The sequence below is a fragment of the Heloderma suspectum genome, chromosome 10, assembly GCF_057233095.1.
Source record: "Heloderma suspectum isolate Gila_16-S chromosome 10, 16-S_ref, whole genome shotgun sequence".
Taxonomy (NCBI): Eukaryota; Metazoa; Chordata; class Lepidosauria; order Squamata; family Helodermatidae; genus Heloderma; species Heloderma suspectum.
In genome coordinates this window covers 40741917-40761346 of record NC_139467.1, presented here as the reverse complement: position 1 = coordinate 40761346, position 19430 = coordinate 40741917, and the positions used below count along the sequence as shown (strand labels likewise).

General features: G+C 44.7%; 1 protein-coding gene across 1 annotated transcript in view; it reads left to right on the top strand.

The window, feature by feature from the left end:
- COL9A2 (collagen type IX alpha 2 chain) overlaps nt 1-19430 on the top strand; it is a 106660-nt gene that overhangs the window by 22044 nt on the left and 65186 nt on the right. The window contains exons 3-6 of the mRNA XM_084816360.1: nt 9550-9624; nt 14180-14215; nt 16299-16361; nt 18851-18904. Of these exons, the coding sequence (XP_084672486.1) occupies nt 9550-9624; nt 14180-14215; nt 16299-16361; nt 18851-18904 (228 nt within the window). The remainder of the gene's footprint in view (nt 1-9549; nt 9625-14179; nt 14216-16298; nt 16362-18850; nt 18905-19430) is intronic.

The following is a 19430-nucleotide window of genomic DNA, read 5'->3' as shown; positions in this document are numbered from 1 at the left end:
GCCGCCATTTGCGTCCGTGTCTTTAGCCATGATAGGCTATGTAAATATATATGTAGCCTATCACGGCTAAAGACACGGATGCAAATGGTGGTGGCTACGCCATTGCGTCACTGCCCTGAGCCATGATAAGCTGCGTAGATACTTACGTAGCCTATCACGGCTTGCCAGGGACGCAAATGGCAGCCAGCGTAGTGGCCGCCGTTTGCGGCCACAGCCCAGCAGCGGCTGGAGCCGCTGGAGCCGCTGCCGGGTAGGCTCTGTTTCGTGGGGCTTTCACAGGGTGGTAGGGCTGGTTGCTCCTTTCCACCACGGATTCTGGGGGGCCGAATTCACTGGAATTCGGCCTCCCTGGGATCCGTGGCGGAATTCTCTGACATCCCTACCTGCAACTCCTATCAGCCCTAGCCAGCATAGCCAATGCTGAGGGATGATGGGAGTTCTAGGCCAAACATCTGCTGGGCTACCAATTGCCCAGCCCTGCAAACTGTGGAGCATCTGTGTCTGCATGTGTTCTTTTTGTGTCTCCTTTCTCATATTGTTAGCAGATAAATGGGATAGGAAAGAGTTCACCTTCTTAATTTCTGTAGGTCAGCCTGTATTTTAAAGGCACAGGAGCAGGGCTAGGAAGAAAATGTGGCAACCCCCCCCCCCGCACATCAGTTGCAAATGTGTGGTAAGATGGTAATTTTTTATCCAAACTCAGTAACTTTTCTTAAGTTTTTAAATTCCAGGTTACAATAAAGCTGCCCTCCAAAACTGAGAACCTACATGGTGCTCTGTGTGTGTGTGCGCGTGTGTGTGTGCGCGTGTGTGTATGCGTGCACACTCAAAGCTTTTAGATCCCAGAAGTCTCATCTTGAGGTGCTAATTGGAGTAATTAAGAAATGACACTCTAGAAAAGTGAGCATCACATAGGCAAAGGAGTGGTGGTAGGGAAAGATGCTACTGTGTAGATGGTGAGAGGTTCAGGCCAGATAAAAAGAAATGTTTCTTCACATGGCACATAGTTTAACTATGGAATTTGCCATCACAATATATAGTGAGGCAGGCATTTAGGGTGGGTTAGGGTATTTTAGAAAACGTTTTTATTGTAGAATTTTATTGTTTTAAACTGTTTTATTATATATACATCGCCCAGAGTGGCTGGGTGACCAGCCAGATGGGCGATTAATAAATTTAATAAATAGTGATGGACACCAATTTGGACAGCTGTTGAAGGAGATTAGACAAACAGACAGTAAGAGTATCAATGGCTACTAGTCTTAGAATCATACAATAGTACGGTTGGAAGGGGCCTATAAGACAGTTGAGTCCAACCCCCTGCTCAGTGCAGGAATCTAAGTCAGAGCATCCCTGACAGATGGCTGTCCAGCCTCATCTTGAATGCCTTGCTGGCTATATGCTGCCTCCAGTATCAGAAGCAGTATGCCTGCGCACACCAGCTGCTGGGGAAAATGAGTGGGAGGGTCCTGTCCTATTTCTGGGCTTCCCAGCAGTAGCCAATTGTCCACTGTGTGAACAGAGTGCTGGACTCGATGGACCCTTGGTATGATCCAGCATAGCTCTCCTTATGTTCTTATGCATAGTTAGATTAGCAGATAAACATGGAATTCCAGAAAATAATGTTTCATTCAGTGGTGCCCTTCGGTAATCTTATATTCTGGACATTATAGTCTTACATCCCCCCTCCCTTTAGAAGGGAATGACTGAAACCCGGAGCAGATTCACCGCCCCACTGATATCAGAGCCACCAGCCTCCACTGGCTCTTGGACTTTTAAGGGTAGCACAAAAGGGAGAACTGGACCCTAAAAACATTGGAAGAGCCCTGCCAGATGAGGCGCAAGTTCTATCCAGGGCAGCATCCTGTTCCACACAATGGCCAATCAGATACCACAAGTAGGGTATGGCGGTTACACCCCCTCTCAGCAACCAGTCTTCAGAAAAATACTGCCTCTGAACCTGCTATTATGGCTAAAACCTGTAAATAACACTGTCCTCCTCCATAAATGTATCAATCCCTGGCAATCTAAACTGGTGGCCATCGCCACACCTGTTAACACTTTCCCCATCAGAGAGCTACCTTGGGAGAAATTGCACCTTGTAGAAGTCTCCTTTCATTGCTCTGAATTTCCCACATCAAGCAAGTGGTTGAACTAGATGTCTGACAAAGGTTGTCTCTGTCTCACCATGGCTGTGACTTTGACCTTCACTGTGATCATCTTTGCATTTCATTATGTGCCAAACATTGTCTGTTTGCATGTAGTCTGGTGCTATATTGGTGTTTCCTACAGCAAACATGTAAAGTGTGGATAACACCTACACTAAGGTGGCCAGTTATGAATTCTGAAAAAAAAGAGGACATGCATCACTAAAGAAGAGGACAGAAGGGGACAGTGATTTGTATAAAAGTTGCAGGTGCTAATTGATATGTATACGTGCAAAGATAGAAATAATTATTAGAATTAAAACAGAAATATGGTACATCTCACCATAGTGTCGAAGATTGTGATGAGGTGACCTGTTCAGTCTCTGTCCAGATGCTAACACTTGATGGGCAACAGTTTTTATGCTCCTAACCAGGAACTGTGCAGGGAAGCCCTTCAAATTCTATTTGTACAAGTTGATACATGGCCAGCACACATGTGAATGCATCTTTAATAAACACGTGGACATCTGTTTCTGGGGAGCCTGGCCCAACTGAGCTTTCCAAACAATTATGGAGCAGAGGTGTTTCTATATTGGGGGCAAGTTGGGCAGTGAACCTTCACCTGTCCCCACCCACTTTGTGGCAGAGACAACCAGGTAAATATTCAGCTTCCGAGTGCCACACATGATCTTCTTGTATGGCAATCTCTCAATAGGATATTGAACATCTGCCCTGTCCTCCACCCTACCAGCCCCAATGGGCATCAGCTGCCACTGGCCTCGAGCTTCCCTGATGGCTTTGGAGAAGTTGCTAATATCACTGCCTCTCCTCTCCTGCTGGGTTTTCCTGGCTTCCTAGGGTGGCCACATGGTCATGATCTAGGCCTGCAAATCATGTAAAATGCTGGAGAAATAACTAACTTAAACATTCTTCGCCTTGCATCCTCAGTTCCTTGGGATAATTATCGGAGCCATGTGTCAAGTTTGGAATAACACTGTTGGACTTAATACCTGTCTGTGCTGTGCACTTCTCTACTGCTGTGTATTCCAGTTCTCTTTTTCCTGCTTGCAAACGTTTGACTGTCTGCCTAGAATCTTTCCCACGGTGTAAGAGGAGACAAGAGGTCTGGATGCCTAGAATAATCTTCCCTTCACCTGGAGGACCATGAATTGCATCTTTGAGCAAACCCCCTCAAGTTTCATGTGTCAGTGGGCAGGGGGAGGAAGTCCCAGCCAATTCCTTTCCTCCCCCTACTCCCCCCCCCATGCTAAATATTAATGAGCCACCCTCTCTTCTCCACCCCTCTGCCTCTCTCTGCTCTTGCTGGATCTGCAGATTTGCTCATTCCAGGGCAGGCTGCTGGCCCCCACTTCTCATCCAAGCTAGCCTAGAAGCCCTCACTATGGCTCAGTTTTGGGGCAGTCTAAAATTCTGCCTTCTCCTTCAAACCATCTGCCTCTCCTTGGCACAGTTTGTAAGTTCCTTTCTTTGATATTATTCCAGTAGAAAGATGGTGTGTGTGTGTGTGTGTGTGTGTGAGAGAGAGAGAGAGAGAGAGAGAGAGGGTCTCTCATTGATTCAGAAGGGGTTGTTGGGGGTGGACTGCAAGGGAGCATTTGGAAAACAACGCTGGGTCCCAGTTTGGGTTCCAGTGCTATGTGAATAATCTGTTTGTTTTTTAAAGAAATTGCAAGCCTAAAGTCAGTGGAGGCTGGTGGCTCCAGCATCTGTGGAGCGGTGAATCCACTCTGGGTTTCAGTCAGAACCAGGCAGAACTCTGAAGGAGCTATCCAAGGTGCTTCCACACCTTGGATAGCTCCTTTAGAGTTCTGACTGGTTCTGAGTGAAATCCGGAGCAGATTTACTGCCCCACAGACGTTGGAGCCACCAGCTTCCACTGGCAAAAGTGAAAAGAGGCATTGTGTTAGAGTGTGTTTGACGTAGTTTGATTCTGAACATCTTTAGATTGGGGTGTGTGTGGGGGTGGGGAGAGTTGTATTTTCCTTCCATTCAGAGTGAATCCTCCATGCTTTCAGGGGTATCCCTGAACTTTGGCTTTGAAAGGCTCCTTGGAAACTGCCCCCTGGGTTTATGGAAGAGTCCAAGGGTGCTTCCAGTTGGAGGGCTCCTGGCGCTACCAATGAAAAGACATTGTTCAGCTATTCCATCTCTTCCTCTCTAATGGATTATGTTGTGGAAAGAAAAAAGATGGAAGAAGCAGTGGGAAAACACGGGAGGGTTACAAGTAGAACACGTCACTGTCTGGATCCCCTGAAATATTCTGTGAATGAGACAGTACAATAGCGCTATAAAAACCTCGTCTGAAAGCACTTGAAGAAGAAACGTATTCTTTAAGAAACTAAATGGAAGGATTTCAGATGTCTTAATCTCCACATTTTCGCTGGGATATTGTCCCCAGGGTTGTTGCAAAAAATTATGTCTTAATATGGAGCATCATTGGAAACAAATTAAAAATGACCTTTTTGGACCTGTCTTTTGGAGCAAAATTATGTTATCCCAACAGTAATGGCTAGGCAATGTCCAAGAGAGAGCAACCATCTGCTGCCTGCAAACTAAAGAGGCTTTAGACTTTTCACTGATGCCCAGATGATGGCAAAGGGATGAAACAAAACAAAAATGAGATCACATTTGGTTTTGGAAAAATAATCTTTTCTCAGCAGTGAGTAATAAGAAATATGAAAGATATTGTTTAAGTGTGGGGGTGAGGGGAGGAAAGTCCTTGTTTTGGGGAGGACTGGGTAAAGTCACCTTTATCCCAGGCATGCGGTCCTAGATACACCCCAGACTTTCCTACAAATGGGTGCTGGTTTGGAAAAGACAAAGGAGGTTATTCATTCATTGAGTAGCTTCAGGAAGTCTCCATCTCTATTGAATGCAAAGCTGGCATTTTATAAGTTCAACTTGTGCGCGCTATATATATATATATATATATAACTTGCAACTGTTCCAGCCTTCAAAATGTCACCTTTAAAGTAAACAGAAGTGAAAAATAAATCCCACAGGGTCCAAATTGCTTTTGGATACAACTGGGGCTGCTTTGTTTTAGTTCCAAGACTCACTAAAATTTGGATTTGAGTTGAAGACTGATGCTATATAATACACCAACAAAAGGAGCAGAGATTTTATGTATGTGATCCTTACTAATGAAACTGCATAAAAGACAGAACAGCTTCATTTTATTTCAAATAACCTCTAACTTGATTTAGGGTTTAACCCCCCTATTATTTAAATAATAATAATACTCCAACCAAATTTAAACACTTCAGAGTCCCATTGGTTTTAATGGAAATGATATTCAGGGAAATCATATACATATCTACTCAGACATAAGCCTTATTGAGTTCAGTGAGACTTGCTCTCCAGTAAATGTGTGTGGGATTGCAGATATAAACATATGCTTAACTTCCTCATTGGAATCAATGGCTTTCAATGAGGAAGTTAATCAAATCCTGTATGCTTAACTTCCTCATTGAAGTCTGCAATCCTGTATACAATTACCTGTGAATGAATCCCGTTGAACTCAGCTGGACTTAGACACACAGACATACAGAGATAGCAATGTAAATTTGTCTGAATCATTCCCTCAGCATTTCTGTAGCACTGACTGTTTAGAGTGGAATTAATTAAAGCTGTCTGTGTGCCTGGTGCTTAACAGAGGACAAGAGGACAGGTCCCTGCCCCCAAGGAGCATACAGTCTAAAATTCAAAATCTGGGAAACAGAGGAAATGGAGGGAAGGGTAAACAAGTAAGCAATACGTGGCTTAGTTACAACAATCCTTTAAGGTAGATCAGTACTGTTATCCTCATATGGAGATTTGAATTGGGATCTTTGAACTGGGAAATTTGAATTGGGATCTTCCTGAGTCACCGCTCGGTCTCTTAACCATTTTGCTACACCATCTCCACAAAAACCTTGTGAGGTAGGTCACATTCATTCCCATTTAGCAAAGGGGGCAAACAGCCTGAGAGAGTGAGAGTGAGAGAAGTTAACGCAAACAATCTGTTATAGAGCAGGGATTTTATTCCAGGTCTCCCAAATTCCTCCCTTGGGTTTACCAGACCGCACTGGTGGCTACTCTGGGAGATCCATTCTGAGCTGGTTTTGTGTCACCTGAAATAAACTCAGAGCTGTTCTGCCCTGGACAAAACAAACAACCCCCCTAGGTCAACTCCTTACACTGCATCCTTACAGCCTGACAAGTCATTATAAATATATAGGAAAGAATCTGTGTTTTCATAGTAGCTCCTTGTTTAATGAGGTGTAGTTAATGTGGGCTGACTTAGTGTCTGTATACCAGTAGACAGCGATCTATTCAGGGAGAGAGGGAGAGAGAGCATGTATTCAACACTGTATTTTTTTTTTTTTTTAGGATTTCAAAGGAATTTTGGGAACCAAATCCAACTGTTGCTTTTCTTGTTCATTCAATCAAGGTTAAAACAACATAGGGGTTGTATATTAAAGCACACCAAAATTACCTTTGGGAGTGTAGGGCTGATAGAGCAATCTTATGCATGCTTACTTTCAGGGAAGCAGATTTAGGCTAAACATTAGGAGAAGCATCCTAACAGGAAGAGCCATTTCACAGTGGAACACTCTGCCTCAAGAGGTTGTGGGGTTGCCTTTGGTGGAGAGATTAAACTCTATGATTCTTTGGAAGTAAATCCCATTGAGTCCAATGGGGCTTATGTCCAAATAAGTATGCATGGATTTCCTATCTTGCTCTGCCTCTTAGAATCCCCCCTCCCCATTTTAGTTAGCACTCTATGATCTTTAATGCTTCATTGCTCCAAACAATCCCCCTCCCTCCAAGAGAGATAAGAAAATGATGTTTACCCTTTTCACATGTGTGGAAAGCACAGGATGGAAGCTTAAGTGAGTTGACCAATGTTCTTCAAGGAGTCTGTTGTAGATGGTTCTTGTGTTTCAAAAGAACACTTGAACCAAAGGACGCAGCCTTCCTTTTACATTTTTGTGAAGTACCTACTAAATTATTAATTTAGTGGACATCAGGGGCCCATCCATGTTTCAGCATCTACAGTAAAACTGAAATGTTTAACAGTCTCTGAACTAACTAGCTACTGGCACAATCCTACGCACGTTTAGACAGAAAAAAAGTCATAGGATCATAGAATAGTATAGTAGGGTTGGAAGGGGCCTACAAGGCCATCGAGTTCAACCCCCTGCTCAGTGCAGGAATCCAAGTCAGAGCATCCCTGACAGATGGCTGTCCAGCCTCGTCTTGAATGCCTCCAGCGTGGGAGAGCCCACCGCCTCCCTAGGTCATGGGTTCCATTGTCGTATTGCTCTAACAGTCAGGAAGTTTCTCCTGATGTTCAGCCGGAATCTGTCTTCCTGTAACTTGAGCCCATTATTATGTGTCCTGCACTTCGGGATGATCAAGAAGTGATCCTGGCCTTCCTCTCTGTGACAACCTTTCAAGTACTTGAACAGCGCTATCCTGTCTCCCCTCCGTCTTCTGTTCTCAAGGCTGAACACGCCCAGTTCTTTCCGCCTCTCTTCATAGGGCTTTGTTTCCAGTCCCTTGATCATCTTTGTCGCCCTCCTCTGAACCCTCTCCAGTTTGTCTGCATCCTTCTTAAAATGTGGTGCCCAGAACTGGACACAGTACTCCAGGTGAGGCCTAACCAGTGCTGAGCAGAGGGGGACTAGTACTTCCCAGGATTTGGAAGCTATGCTTCTATTAATGCAGCCCAAAAGAACATTGGCCGTTTTTGCAGCCACATCACATTGTTGGTTCATATTCAGCTCGTGATCTACAACAATTCCAAGATCCTTCTCGCTTGTAGTGTTGTTGAGTCACGTATCCCCCAACTTGTAACTGCATTTAGTTTCTTTTTCCGAGGTGCATTTATCCCTATTAAATTTCATTCTGTTGTTTCCAGCCCAGCACTCCAGTCTATCAAGATCACTTTGAATTTTGTTTCTGTCTTCCACAGTATTAGCCATCCCACCCAATTTTGTGTCATCTGCAAATTTGATTAGCATTCCCTGCACCTTCTCCTCCAAGTCATTCATAAAAATGTCGAAGAGCACTGGGCCCAGGACTGAGCCCTGCGGTACCCTGCTCGTTACCTCTCCCCAGTTTGAGAAGATCCCATTGATAAGCACTCTTTGAGTCCGATTCTGTAGCCAACTGTGGATCCACCGGATCGTTGTTTCATCTAGCCCACAAGTCCTTCAACTCACAGCATTCCCCAGACTGCTATGCTATGATAAGCTGGCTGGGGAATGCTGGGAGTTGTAGGACTTCCCCCCCCCCATCTAAACGTGCATAAGATTGCACCCTAAGACTTAAAGGCTGTCTGGTCCCACTTCCTAAGAGCCATCTATTTACCAGATCAATATGCGAAGACATATGTTTATGACAAAGAGACAACTCAACAAGTGAGTCAAGCTGCACACTACTGATGGAAGCAAATCTCTTCAGAATTACAACCCAGGGGAAATATATATAACATCACAGCTAATGATGAGAATGGAAGTTGAAATGTTTAGCTCTAAATATATTTTGAGACTGTTCTGTTGTTAATCTAGCGAATATATTTTAAGACTGGCTGCATCCATAGTGGATCCAGAGTCTCCTTGTTGCTTTGCTGTTGTGCCGCTTTACACCTACCTCTATAGACTCTGAGCAGGTGCAAAACCGCTAAGTTATGCTTGGGGAAAATTACCGGGTCTCCAATTATGACACAAGAGGAAGCCCATGAGGAAAAGGTGGAGAATAATAATCCATGGAGGTTGAGGAGACAGGGCAGCTTCACCCACATCTGGTCACTGGAAAGGGTTTTCAAGGTGCATCCAAGCTGTATTCCTTTTTCAAGAAAACTTGTTTCTCTCTGTCACCTCTGGGTGGGGTTGCATGGGGCAGAGCAAGCTTGAATGGGGCAGATTATCCCTTTTTATCATTACAACAACCCTGTGAGGTAGTACAGACCAAGAGATGGTGATTGGTCTAAGGTCTCCCATTGATTTTCATGCCCGGGTGAGGATTCAAACCCAGATCTCTTTGCTTTAACTCTATCCATAGTCTACCACCTTGGCCCTCAATGCTTGGTTTCACCTGTTTTCAGGTGAAGTACTTTGCAATGATACGATCAGGTCCAGAAGAATTTGTCCTCCCCTGTTATGTCCCGCTGTGCCTTATCAGACTCTCCGATCCATGCCTCTCTTACAACCTGCTCTCCGGGGAAGGTGCTGGCAACACCAAGGCCCAAGGATTTTATTCGTAGGCTGGCGCCTATCCGGTGTTGCGATGCGATTGCTGGAGAAACCTGGCCAGTTCAGCTGGCGCTTGTTTTTTCTGCCTTCTTTTTCCTCCCCCCAGATAACATTGCTTCTTTTTTTGTTTCTTTCCTTAGCAAGGTCCACCAGGAGAACCTGGACCACGGGGGCCCCCAGGTCCGCCAGGAGTGCCGGGAGCTGACGGCATCGATGTAAGTACACTGCTCAGCTCAGGAATCTGACCAGGAAAAGGGGAGAGAGCATTTGGGTACAAAGGGCAGCATTGTGCGCAGGAGGAGAGGCGCAGTGCCCGTTTGAAGGGCCTAGAGGGAGCCAGTGGGTCTGCTCCTGGGCTTTCTCAGAACATTCTCCCAAGACAGACTCAATCAATGTCTGACCTATTTCTAAGCAGTGCTCGCTTTCTGCAGCTCACCGGTACCTGGGCTTTTCTTATGAAATCAGTGTCTTTGCAATGAGAGAGTGGGGGCTGCAATTGGCCCTCAGGAGTGAAGATGTTTATTCATTCGTTTTAGGCATCCACATTGCCGTTTTCTGGGGGTGTTAGGCTCCAGTTAGCATTGAATTACTTTGCTTCTGGTAACTGCTGGAGGTGGGAGGGGGCCAAGGAAGCTGGATGGGGAGGGACTGATGGAAAAGGGTCAATTTGGGTGGTAACGATGATGTGGAAGAGAAACCGTTACATGATGCTTTAGTCCCGTGGGGTGGGAGGTGGGGCCTAATTCAGCCCCCCCCCCCTGCGTTGCTGTAATTCTTAGCACACCTTTGCTAACTGCAAGCTTAACCAGGGTTCCACAGGACCGTCAGACTGCCATGCAAATTGGCAATGTGGCAACGTTTGATTTTTCTCCCACTCACCCCTTTATCTTTTTGCTTCTCTCCACTCCTAGTCTGTAGTCTTACTATTTCTCTCCCCCCACCTCTTTACCTTGCTGTTTCTTCCCCCTCCTAGCCTCTAGTCTTTCTCTTTCTCTCCCCATTATCACGTTGCCTTGCTATTTCCCTCCCTCTCAGCCTTGAGCCTCCCTATTTCTTCCCCCACCCTCACCACTTTTGACTAGCCAGGACCCAACGGCAACTATTATGGGACTAGCCACATCCTTTATGGAGCTATTCTGTAGTGGTGCTCACAGCAGTTTCTCAAATTCCCAGATGTGCCCATGGGTTCAAAACGTTGGTATGTACCAGTCTGATGCTGTCCTCATTTTGTGAACTGTTTTATGCTGTTTCCCCTGTGCTGGAGGTGAGCAGGGAAAGTAGCTGAACAAAAGCCCCTTGACTGTTGCTTTGGTGGTTACCACAACTGTCTCAACAGTTCTCTCTCTCTCTCTCTCTCTATATATATATATATATATATATCTATCTATCAGTGTAGTGGTCAAGGCTTCTCCCTCCCAGAGAATCCTGGGTATTGCAGTTTGGTGAGGACAGTGAGAACTTTCATGGCAGATTCCTAGCCACCTCTACCCCACCCTGAATAGCAGTTCCCAGGCTGCAGTGGGCAAGGAATTTGAAACTGTATATAATGCAGATACATCCTTAGACAAAGTTGCAGGCAAGTTTAGAAGAACTGGGGTAGTTGGAAGGATGTTTGGAGATTTCACAGGTGATAAGGGACAATTTTTAAAATTGGCCTAAAGAAAGGATATCTCTGACAGTCATGTCTTTTGAGCAGAGGGGAATCTGTACAGATCACCAAAACTTAACCCCACTCTGACTTCTGAGATGCACCAGGTACTGCAGCCCACATATAGGCAGTGTGTTGTCCCCCCACCTCTGTAATCATAAGGCCTAGAAGCTTTCTTTTAAAACAATCTTGAAAATGTGTATCCTCCAGTGCTGTAAATTTATGGCCTTTGAATTTCTAGTAGCTTTGGTTTACTAGGCTGGGTAGATGAGGGTGGGGGGAGGTTGCACTGCACAGGAACCATTTAAACTAAGGACAATGAGAGAAACAGAAGGTGCTTAGTGTCTCAATTTCTGGTTCCTTGTGATTAACTACTGCTCACTGGTGAGAGCTGTTAGGTTGGTGAGTACCACAGGAACAGGGCCTGCTCTGTGTTGGCCCTAGGAACCATGCAAGATTTGGGGGAGAGTTGGTACAAATTTGTAACATGGCCCTCCCACACATATACTGGGATCCCAGCCCATAATACAAGCTTATGAGTAGGGATGGAGGAGAATTTCGTTCACTTTGCTTTTTGATACAAGCTTACCACATTTGCATTTCTTGAATCCATCTGCAAACTGGAATGCAGTTATCCTTTGGAATTTGCTCTTCTCAAAGTTTTGCGATGCAGTTTTCCACACCAAATATGCATACAAAAATTAGCGTATCAGGGAAAAATGTGCACAAAAAATGTATATATCAGTGGGTGGGTGGAATGCAAAAAAAATTATATAAGAGAAAACTGCATGCAAAAGATGTGTGTATTAGACAAAAATGCATTAAATGTATATTTGGAAAAATGTGCACAAAAATGCCTATGAATTTTCATGCAGACATTTTTAATGGGACGGAATAAACTAAGGACTGGAAAAATCAACTGAAACTGATATATTCAGTCATCCTTACTTATGAGTCATGGATTTTTTTTTTTAAATTCTGAAATTATATTTTCTACATTTCTGAAATTACACCATGGGCCGTTCTGGGTCTTTTTTACCATGTCCCCAAACACGGCAGTACTGTGTGTGTGTGTGTGTGTGTATACTAGGCATTTGCTCACATATTTGGGGTCTGTAAACCATCAGCAGCACTGGCTCCCACTGTCCCTGGGAACTAACATGGCTTGTTGTTGTTGTTCAGTCGTTAAGTTGTGTCCGACTCTTCGTGACCCCATGGACCACAGCACGCCAGGTCTTCCTGTCCTCCGCTCTCTCCCGGAGTGTGCTCAAGTTCATATTCATTGCATCCGTGATGCTATCTAGCCATCTCATCCTCTGCCGTCCCCTTCTCCTTTTGCCTTCAATCTTTCCCAGCATCAGGGTCTTTTCCAGGGAGTTTCCTCTTCGGATTGTTGTTGTTCAGTCGTTCAGTCGTGTCCGACTCTTCGTGACCCCATGGACCATAGCACGCCAGGCCTTCCTGTCCTGCGCTCTCTCCCGGAGCGTGCTCAAGTTCATATTCATTGCATCCGTGATGCTATCTAGCCATCTCATCCTCTGCCGTCCCCTTCTCCTTTTGCCTTCAGTCTTTCCCAGCATCAGGGTCTTTTCCAGGGAGTTTTCTCTTCGCATTAGGTGGCCAAAATATTTGAGCTTCAGCTTCATTATCTGTCCTTCCAATGAGCAGTCAGGGTTGATTTCCTTTAGGATGGACTGATTTGACCTCCTTGCAGTCCAGGGGACTCGTAAGAGTCTTCTCCAGCACCACAGTTCGAAAGCATCAATTCTTCGGCGCTCAGCCTTCCTTATAGTCCAGCTCTCACAGCCATACATTACTACTGGGAAAACCATAGCTTTGATTAGACGGACCTTTGTCGGCAAGGTGATGTCTCTGCTTCTTACTATGCTGTCTAGGTTTGCCATAGCTTTCCCCTCTGGAAATTGCTACAATGGATCACAACAGATTTAGTCTAACAGAGTGGAATTCCATCTCGTTATATACCTGCCCATTGAGAATTACATTTTATGGATCTGATGAATGAGCTCTGGTCCCTGAAACAGGATTGAAGCTGATCATTACAATGCTTTATCCCTGCTACCAGATGGCACTCCCTCCTGCCTATCTGCAAGGAACTGTGGGACTAGTAGTTCTTGGGAGAACATGCCAACTAGGGAAGCCCAGATCTCTTGGTTTCCCAATCTGCAAGTCCTAGTTCAGCCGTTCAAGCAGCATGCTATGTTCTAGAGAAGGGCTTGGGCCAGCATGTCCTGCTTCAGAATGTTGCTTATTCTGTTCTAACACCACTTCAGATTTGGCTCTAGCAAATCTCATAAGATCTGGACAACAGTGAAATAAGTTTCTATAAATAACCTGAAGCCTGTTCTTAGCCTCAATGGGCAGTATCCAAAGGTGTAATTTCATAAACTCAAATAGCGCTAGCAGAGCTCCGCTGAAACTTTCCATTGCACAACCGGTTGGGCAAGCGTAATGCACAATGGGCTGTGCAAATGTGCCTGCACAAATTATCTTTAGTTGGATTCTCCTCTTGCACATAGTTCAGACCCTACTTTCTGCTAGCGCAGCGTCATTTGTGCAGAATGACACAACTGGATACTGCCCACTGTTTTTTTCCTTATGGTGATGTGGTTGCACTCTGCACTGTGCCCCTTTGGATCTCTGGGCCCATTAAAGTGTATCCTCTGCCCTACCATGATTGGGGTCTCGGTGCCCCCATGTATGTGGAAGACCCTCCCCAGGCAGAGAAGTACAAGACCCTTTTTGCAGGCTTTTTGAAGAGCTCGAAAACCCATTTTTATTCCAGTCTGTTTTGGAGTGATTTTTTGGCACTTTTAATATTGATTTTATTTGCTGATATTATTTAATGTTGTTGTTCGCTATTTTGTGACTTTAGGCCACAATCCTATACCTACTTACCTGGAAGTAAGCACCTTTGAACTTAATGGGACTTACTTCTGAGTAGACATGCATAGGCTTGCACTGTTAATAGCTTAGAATCTTATTACATTGTGGCTTTACCGATGGCTTTGTAGGCTGCCTTGGGAGGGTGAACATCCTACAAGGTGAAATAAAAATCTTTTGGATGAATAAAGAAATAATCACTTTTCTTCCCTTCTGTTTAGGGTGATAAAGGCCCACCAGGAGCAGCAGGAAGCCCTGTGAGTATCTCCAACAAGATCAACAGGGGCAATGTTCTGGATTTCTTGGGCCTGGTTGTATAAGTCAAAGGCCTAGCTGTCAGGGTGGAAAAGCAGCAAAGGTGTGTGTGTGTGTGGGGGGGAATTTTGCTGTTTTTTGGGGTGGGTCTTTGCCTGGCGCCAAAAAGAAAGCAAATTTTGAGGGCTTTGCTGGGGCACAATTTGGAGGAGTGGATCAAGTTTCTTTCGCATTCCGGGGGTAGGAGAATGTTGAAACTTGGAGTGCAACTGTTAGGGTGGCCTCTTACATACCACCAAGAAAGGAGAACCCCCAAAAGAGGACCTAAGAAGACAGTGATTTGCATAACATGTGCATAAGCTAATTTCTATCCTTTGATATAAATTTAGAAAGAATGACTATAATTTAAAGAGAAATATAATCCATCTCACCAAAATGGGGAAGACTGTGACCAGGTGATCACCTCGTGGCCCGCGCCAAGGTCAGAAGTAGATCTTCAAGGCTCCTCCTCTCCCTTCATGTGGTTCTTTTTCTTTAAACTGGAATTTGACAGGGCAGCCCTTCAAATAGAGGACTGTCCTCTGTAAAGTAGGATACATGGCCACCCTCACCAAGTGTTTTATTATTAAGTGTTCTATTATTGGTTTAATTTTATTTGTTTTTATTATGTGTGTCACCTTGAGAGCTTTGGCTCTGTGCCCCCTCATAAACTGAATAAATAAAATAAATATAAATAAGTAGCCAGCTTCAGTGGCTGATCATACAAAGCGGAGTTATAACGAGATCTGTGGGCAAATGGCCTCTTGAAATTCTCCACCTTATGGGCAGAGGAAATTGGGAGACAATTTCACTAAATTTCTCCAGGGGGAGGAGAAATTCTCAACCATGTCTCTCAGGTAGGGCTCCCCATTGGCAGGGCTTGTGATACAGCTTCTTTCTTTTTTGGTAAGGGTGTTTGGTTTTTTTGTAGGGATGGCTGTTGTGGGGAAATCCTGTTCGCTTTAGACTTGACAGATCCCGTAGCACCCCCAACTTGGCGAGCGTTTGCGAGGCGAGCAGTGGGTCAGTTTCCAAAACTCGGGAACTTTCCCAGCTTTTGTTTAATCTGTGAGCTGTGATTTGCGTAGAGTCGTGGGTATAAATATTTACAGAAATCATGATTTGTGCAAAAACGCAGCTGCAAATAGCACAATTTGCACACAATTGCAGGCGTAAATGACCATTATGCCTGCGATTTTGTGCAAATTGTGCTATTTACAGCTGCAGTTTTGTGCAAATTGAGATTTCCATAAATATTTATACCTGCCATTTTGCACAAATTACAATTTGTGCAAATAACAAATGCAAAAAACCACGAGCTTCCCTGACTTGGCATGCGTCGAGCTGGGCAAGCCTGGGAAAACACAAGGCGGAATCCGGGGGGAGGAATTAGCTCATGATGCGTATCAGCGGGCTTTGATTGAATGTAGGAAGCTGAGGAGTCTACAGGCTGTGGCAGAGATGATTGTACAATGAAAAACAGGGCACTAGTACTCACTCCTCGGCCATGTCCTAGGTAAGGTAAGCCCAAGAAACCCAAGCCCAACTCTTGAGAATTTCTCTGAAATTTCTTCATCATTGCATTTCTTTTCAAAAGCAATTTCTCTTCTATCAAATTGAATGAGAATGGTTGAAAAAATGTGGGAGAAATTTTCAGCACAGCACTAGCTATAGCAAATCAGACCATTGTTTTTTCCACTCCAGTACTGTCTTTGTTGAATGGTGTGCCCTTCTAGGGTCTCAGGTAGAGAGAGGTCTTTTGTGACCCTGCTACCCGAGATCCTGGAGATGATGGAGGACAATGAGGAATTGAGCTTGGGACTACCTCCATTGGTTCTGCCATGGAAATGCAGCCCACTCCATCAGATCTGAATACCTGTCTTTCTGAATGCTTGACTTCTGGAAGCCTCTCTGGCCTCAGCAAACTTCCAGCAGTTGGACACAAGGCAGGGGCATCTCCCAGTTCCCTACTGTGCAACTGTGACCCTTTTACTTCCTGTCTTTCTAAGCACACCATTAATTTTTCCATATATTCTTTTGTAACAGGGGACCAAGGGAGAACCAGGCCTTCCAGGTCCAGATGGCCCTGCGGGTAAACCTGGAATTGATGTGAGTACAAACTGGGGCCATATTTGCTCACTCCCAACTGCTGTGTAATTGCACGAATTGTTAGCATCCATTTTCACCCTGTTCCTGACTTCCTCTCTCGCTGTCAACTCTGTCACCCAGGTCTCACAACCGATCTGTCCGCAGTGATTTCTGCTTCACACATCTGACTAAGTATCAGATACTTAGTATCAGATACTGTGATATCAGCCGGGAGTGCTGATATCACAGTACATTTGTTAGCCCAGGGGTCCCAAACCTTTTTGGGTTGGTGGGCACATTTGCAATTTAAAGAAAATGTCATGGGTGCTCTCACAAAATGGCTATCATGATGAGCATGGCTGGTCCCAGAACACTCATTTCCCAGAAGGCAAACTGGCATGATTGAAAGAAAAGTCGCTTGCCCAAGAACCTAAGTACAGGGCAGAGGTGGTGTCTGAGCTCCAAAACATAAAACCACTACTTTGAACCCAAATAAAGATGGTTTTGGAGGGCAGCCTTTGAGCTTCCTAGATTTTTTATGTTTAAAAAATTGATAAGAAATAAAATAAAAATCAGGAGGGGCAGGGAGCCCAGCGGATGCCAAGAGAGGTGTCTGCGGACACTTTGGGACCCGTGGGTGCCATGCTGGAGACTCCAGCCTTGAAGGTGCTACAAGACTTTTCATGTTTTTTGCTGCAACACAGCTACCCCTCTAAAATTAGTCACCTCTTGATCACTTCGTCATGTCATGACATAATGTGAAATTAGACACGGGTTTATAGCTTATTTCTGCTCCTTTGAGCAGGGGTCATGGCTTGGTATCAGGGACAAGCAGCACTAAATGTCAAGGTGGTCAGAATCATGAGCTGTATGAACTGTAAATGAACTCTAAGGCTCAGTCTAGACTTAAGAACACAAGAACTGAAGAGCCCTGCTGGCTTATCTAGATCCAGTCCAGCATTCCTGTTTCCTGCAGTGGCCAACCAGATGGCCCTGGGGAGCCCACCAGCAGGACATGAGGGCAGTAGCATCCTTCTGCTCATGTCCCCCAGCAACTAATATTCAGAGGCATGGGACCTCTGATCCTGGAGGTAGAGTAGAACCATCATGACTCGTAGACACTGAGCGTGATTTGTCCTCCATGAATTTGTCAAATCCTCTTTTCAGCCCATCTCAGCTTGTGGCTGCCACCAGATGACATGGCGATGAATTCCGTACATTTGGTTTACTTGGCACTGTGTGAAGAAGCCTTTCTTTTGCTTTTCCTGAACCAACCATCCCTTGTTAAAGCTGTTCTTGACTGTAGCACTTCAAACTGCACCCCTTCAGATGGCAGGATTTTGGACTGCAAGACTGTCAACATCCCCTGGGCTGAAAACTGACTGATCTGACCATGGTCGTAGATGCAGAGCAGCCTGGCCAATCAGAGGGCTAGCTGGGGACCGGTCAGAATCTGAGGAAGATTGGGTGCTAGCTTGAGGATCAGGGAGATTCTATGGCAGCCTTCTCCAACATGGTGCCATCTGGATGTGTTGGACTGCAAATCCCATAATTCCCAGACAGCATGGGAATTATGGGATTTGCAGTCCAACACATCCAGAGGGCACCAGATTGGGGAAGGCTGTTCTCCTGGTTCGTTATTCTCCGCCATGGAAGAAATGTCTGCATACGATTGCAGCTGAAACCTACTAACCTCTACTCGTCTACCAACCAACCCCTACTTGCCTTTCAGTAATAACAACAATGTTTATTTCCCCATCCATTTTATTGCCATCATGCATTATTCATTGGGGCACATCCAGCCAAGATGGCATTCAGCTTATTTAAAAGGAGCTGAACAGTGCTGGATTTTGTCTTCTCAGTAACCCTCACAGGTTGTCAAGAATAAGGATTGAGTTTGGATTTTCAGTCGCTCTGGCATGAAAAATACCCTACTCAAAAGTCAAAGTAGGGATTGTTTTTCTGGGGCTAATTACCAGAAATTAGAAAATTTAGGAGTCTTAGAGGCACATTAGGAATCCTTTAGAAAATGACTGTCTTCAACAGCCATTGCCTCTGAAAGTGGGTGCAATCCTATGCATGTTTAGACAGAAAAGTGGGTGCAATCCTATGCATGTTTAGACAAAAAAGTGGGTGCAATCCTATGCATGTTTAGAATGCTGGTTGGGGAATACTGGGACATGTAGGATTTTTTCTGTCTAAACTTGTATAGGATTGCACCCTTAGACAACTTACTTGCTCCTTTATTTAACAGTGAATCTCTCTCACTCACAAACTTCCTTTTATTATATTGTGCTGCATTTCCCCAAAACTTAATTTTATTACACCTGCAGTTTCCCTGCATTTTCCCATTTCTGGATTCCCATCCCAGATGCTCCACTGCTCTGGCAACAACATTTAGTTCGAACTCGCAGCCTTACCTGTTGCTTCTAGAGTTGGATTCTTTCTGCAAACTCCACCTGATGTCTCTCCAGCTGATCCTACAGTTTCTCTCTTTTCTTCTTTTACAGGGCCTAACGGGAGCAAAAGGGGAGCCGGGCCCTTTTGGGAGACCAGGTCCAAAAGTGAGCAGCTTTTTTCTGCCCAAGCTTATCTGCAGCATTGGGGAGATGGTTGGGGGCTAGTTTGTGATTGCCATAGCTACACCTTGCGGAAACAAAATGCTCTGGAATGTTTTTGTGTGCACACACTTGGGACATGCTTAAAATCCATAGGAGTTTAGATTTGATAGACTCTGGAGAACATCTGAGGGCAGGCTGAGCGCAAATTTAGATGTGACGCTAAGCCTGTAATTAGAAACCATGTCAGGTAGGGTTTTTTTCCATGAAATGTTATTTTGAAATAAAATTAAAAAATAAAGGCAACAAAAAGAAGAATGTACGTAATAATATAACAAGATCACTAAAGAAACAAAGAAATTCACTAATTATAACTTTTGATCTATCACCAATATGCTTGTGGAACATCTACAGTAAAACAGCCTAAATAGGAGCTCACTATCTTGTGAAAGAATGAGAATACAAGTTATGCAGCATATAAAAGGAATGTGTGCAAGTGTGTCTTATTTTGTGCATATGTGTGTGCATTAGT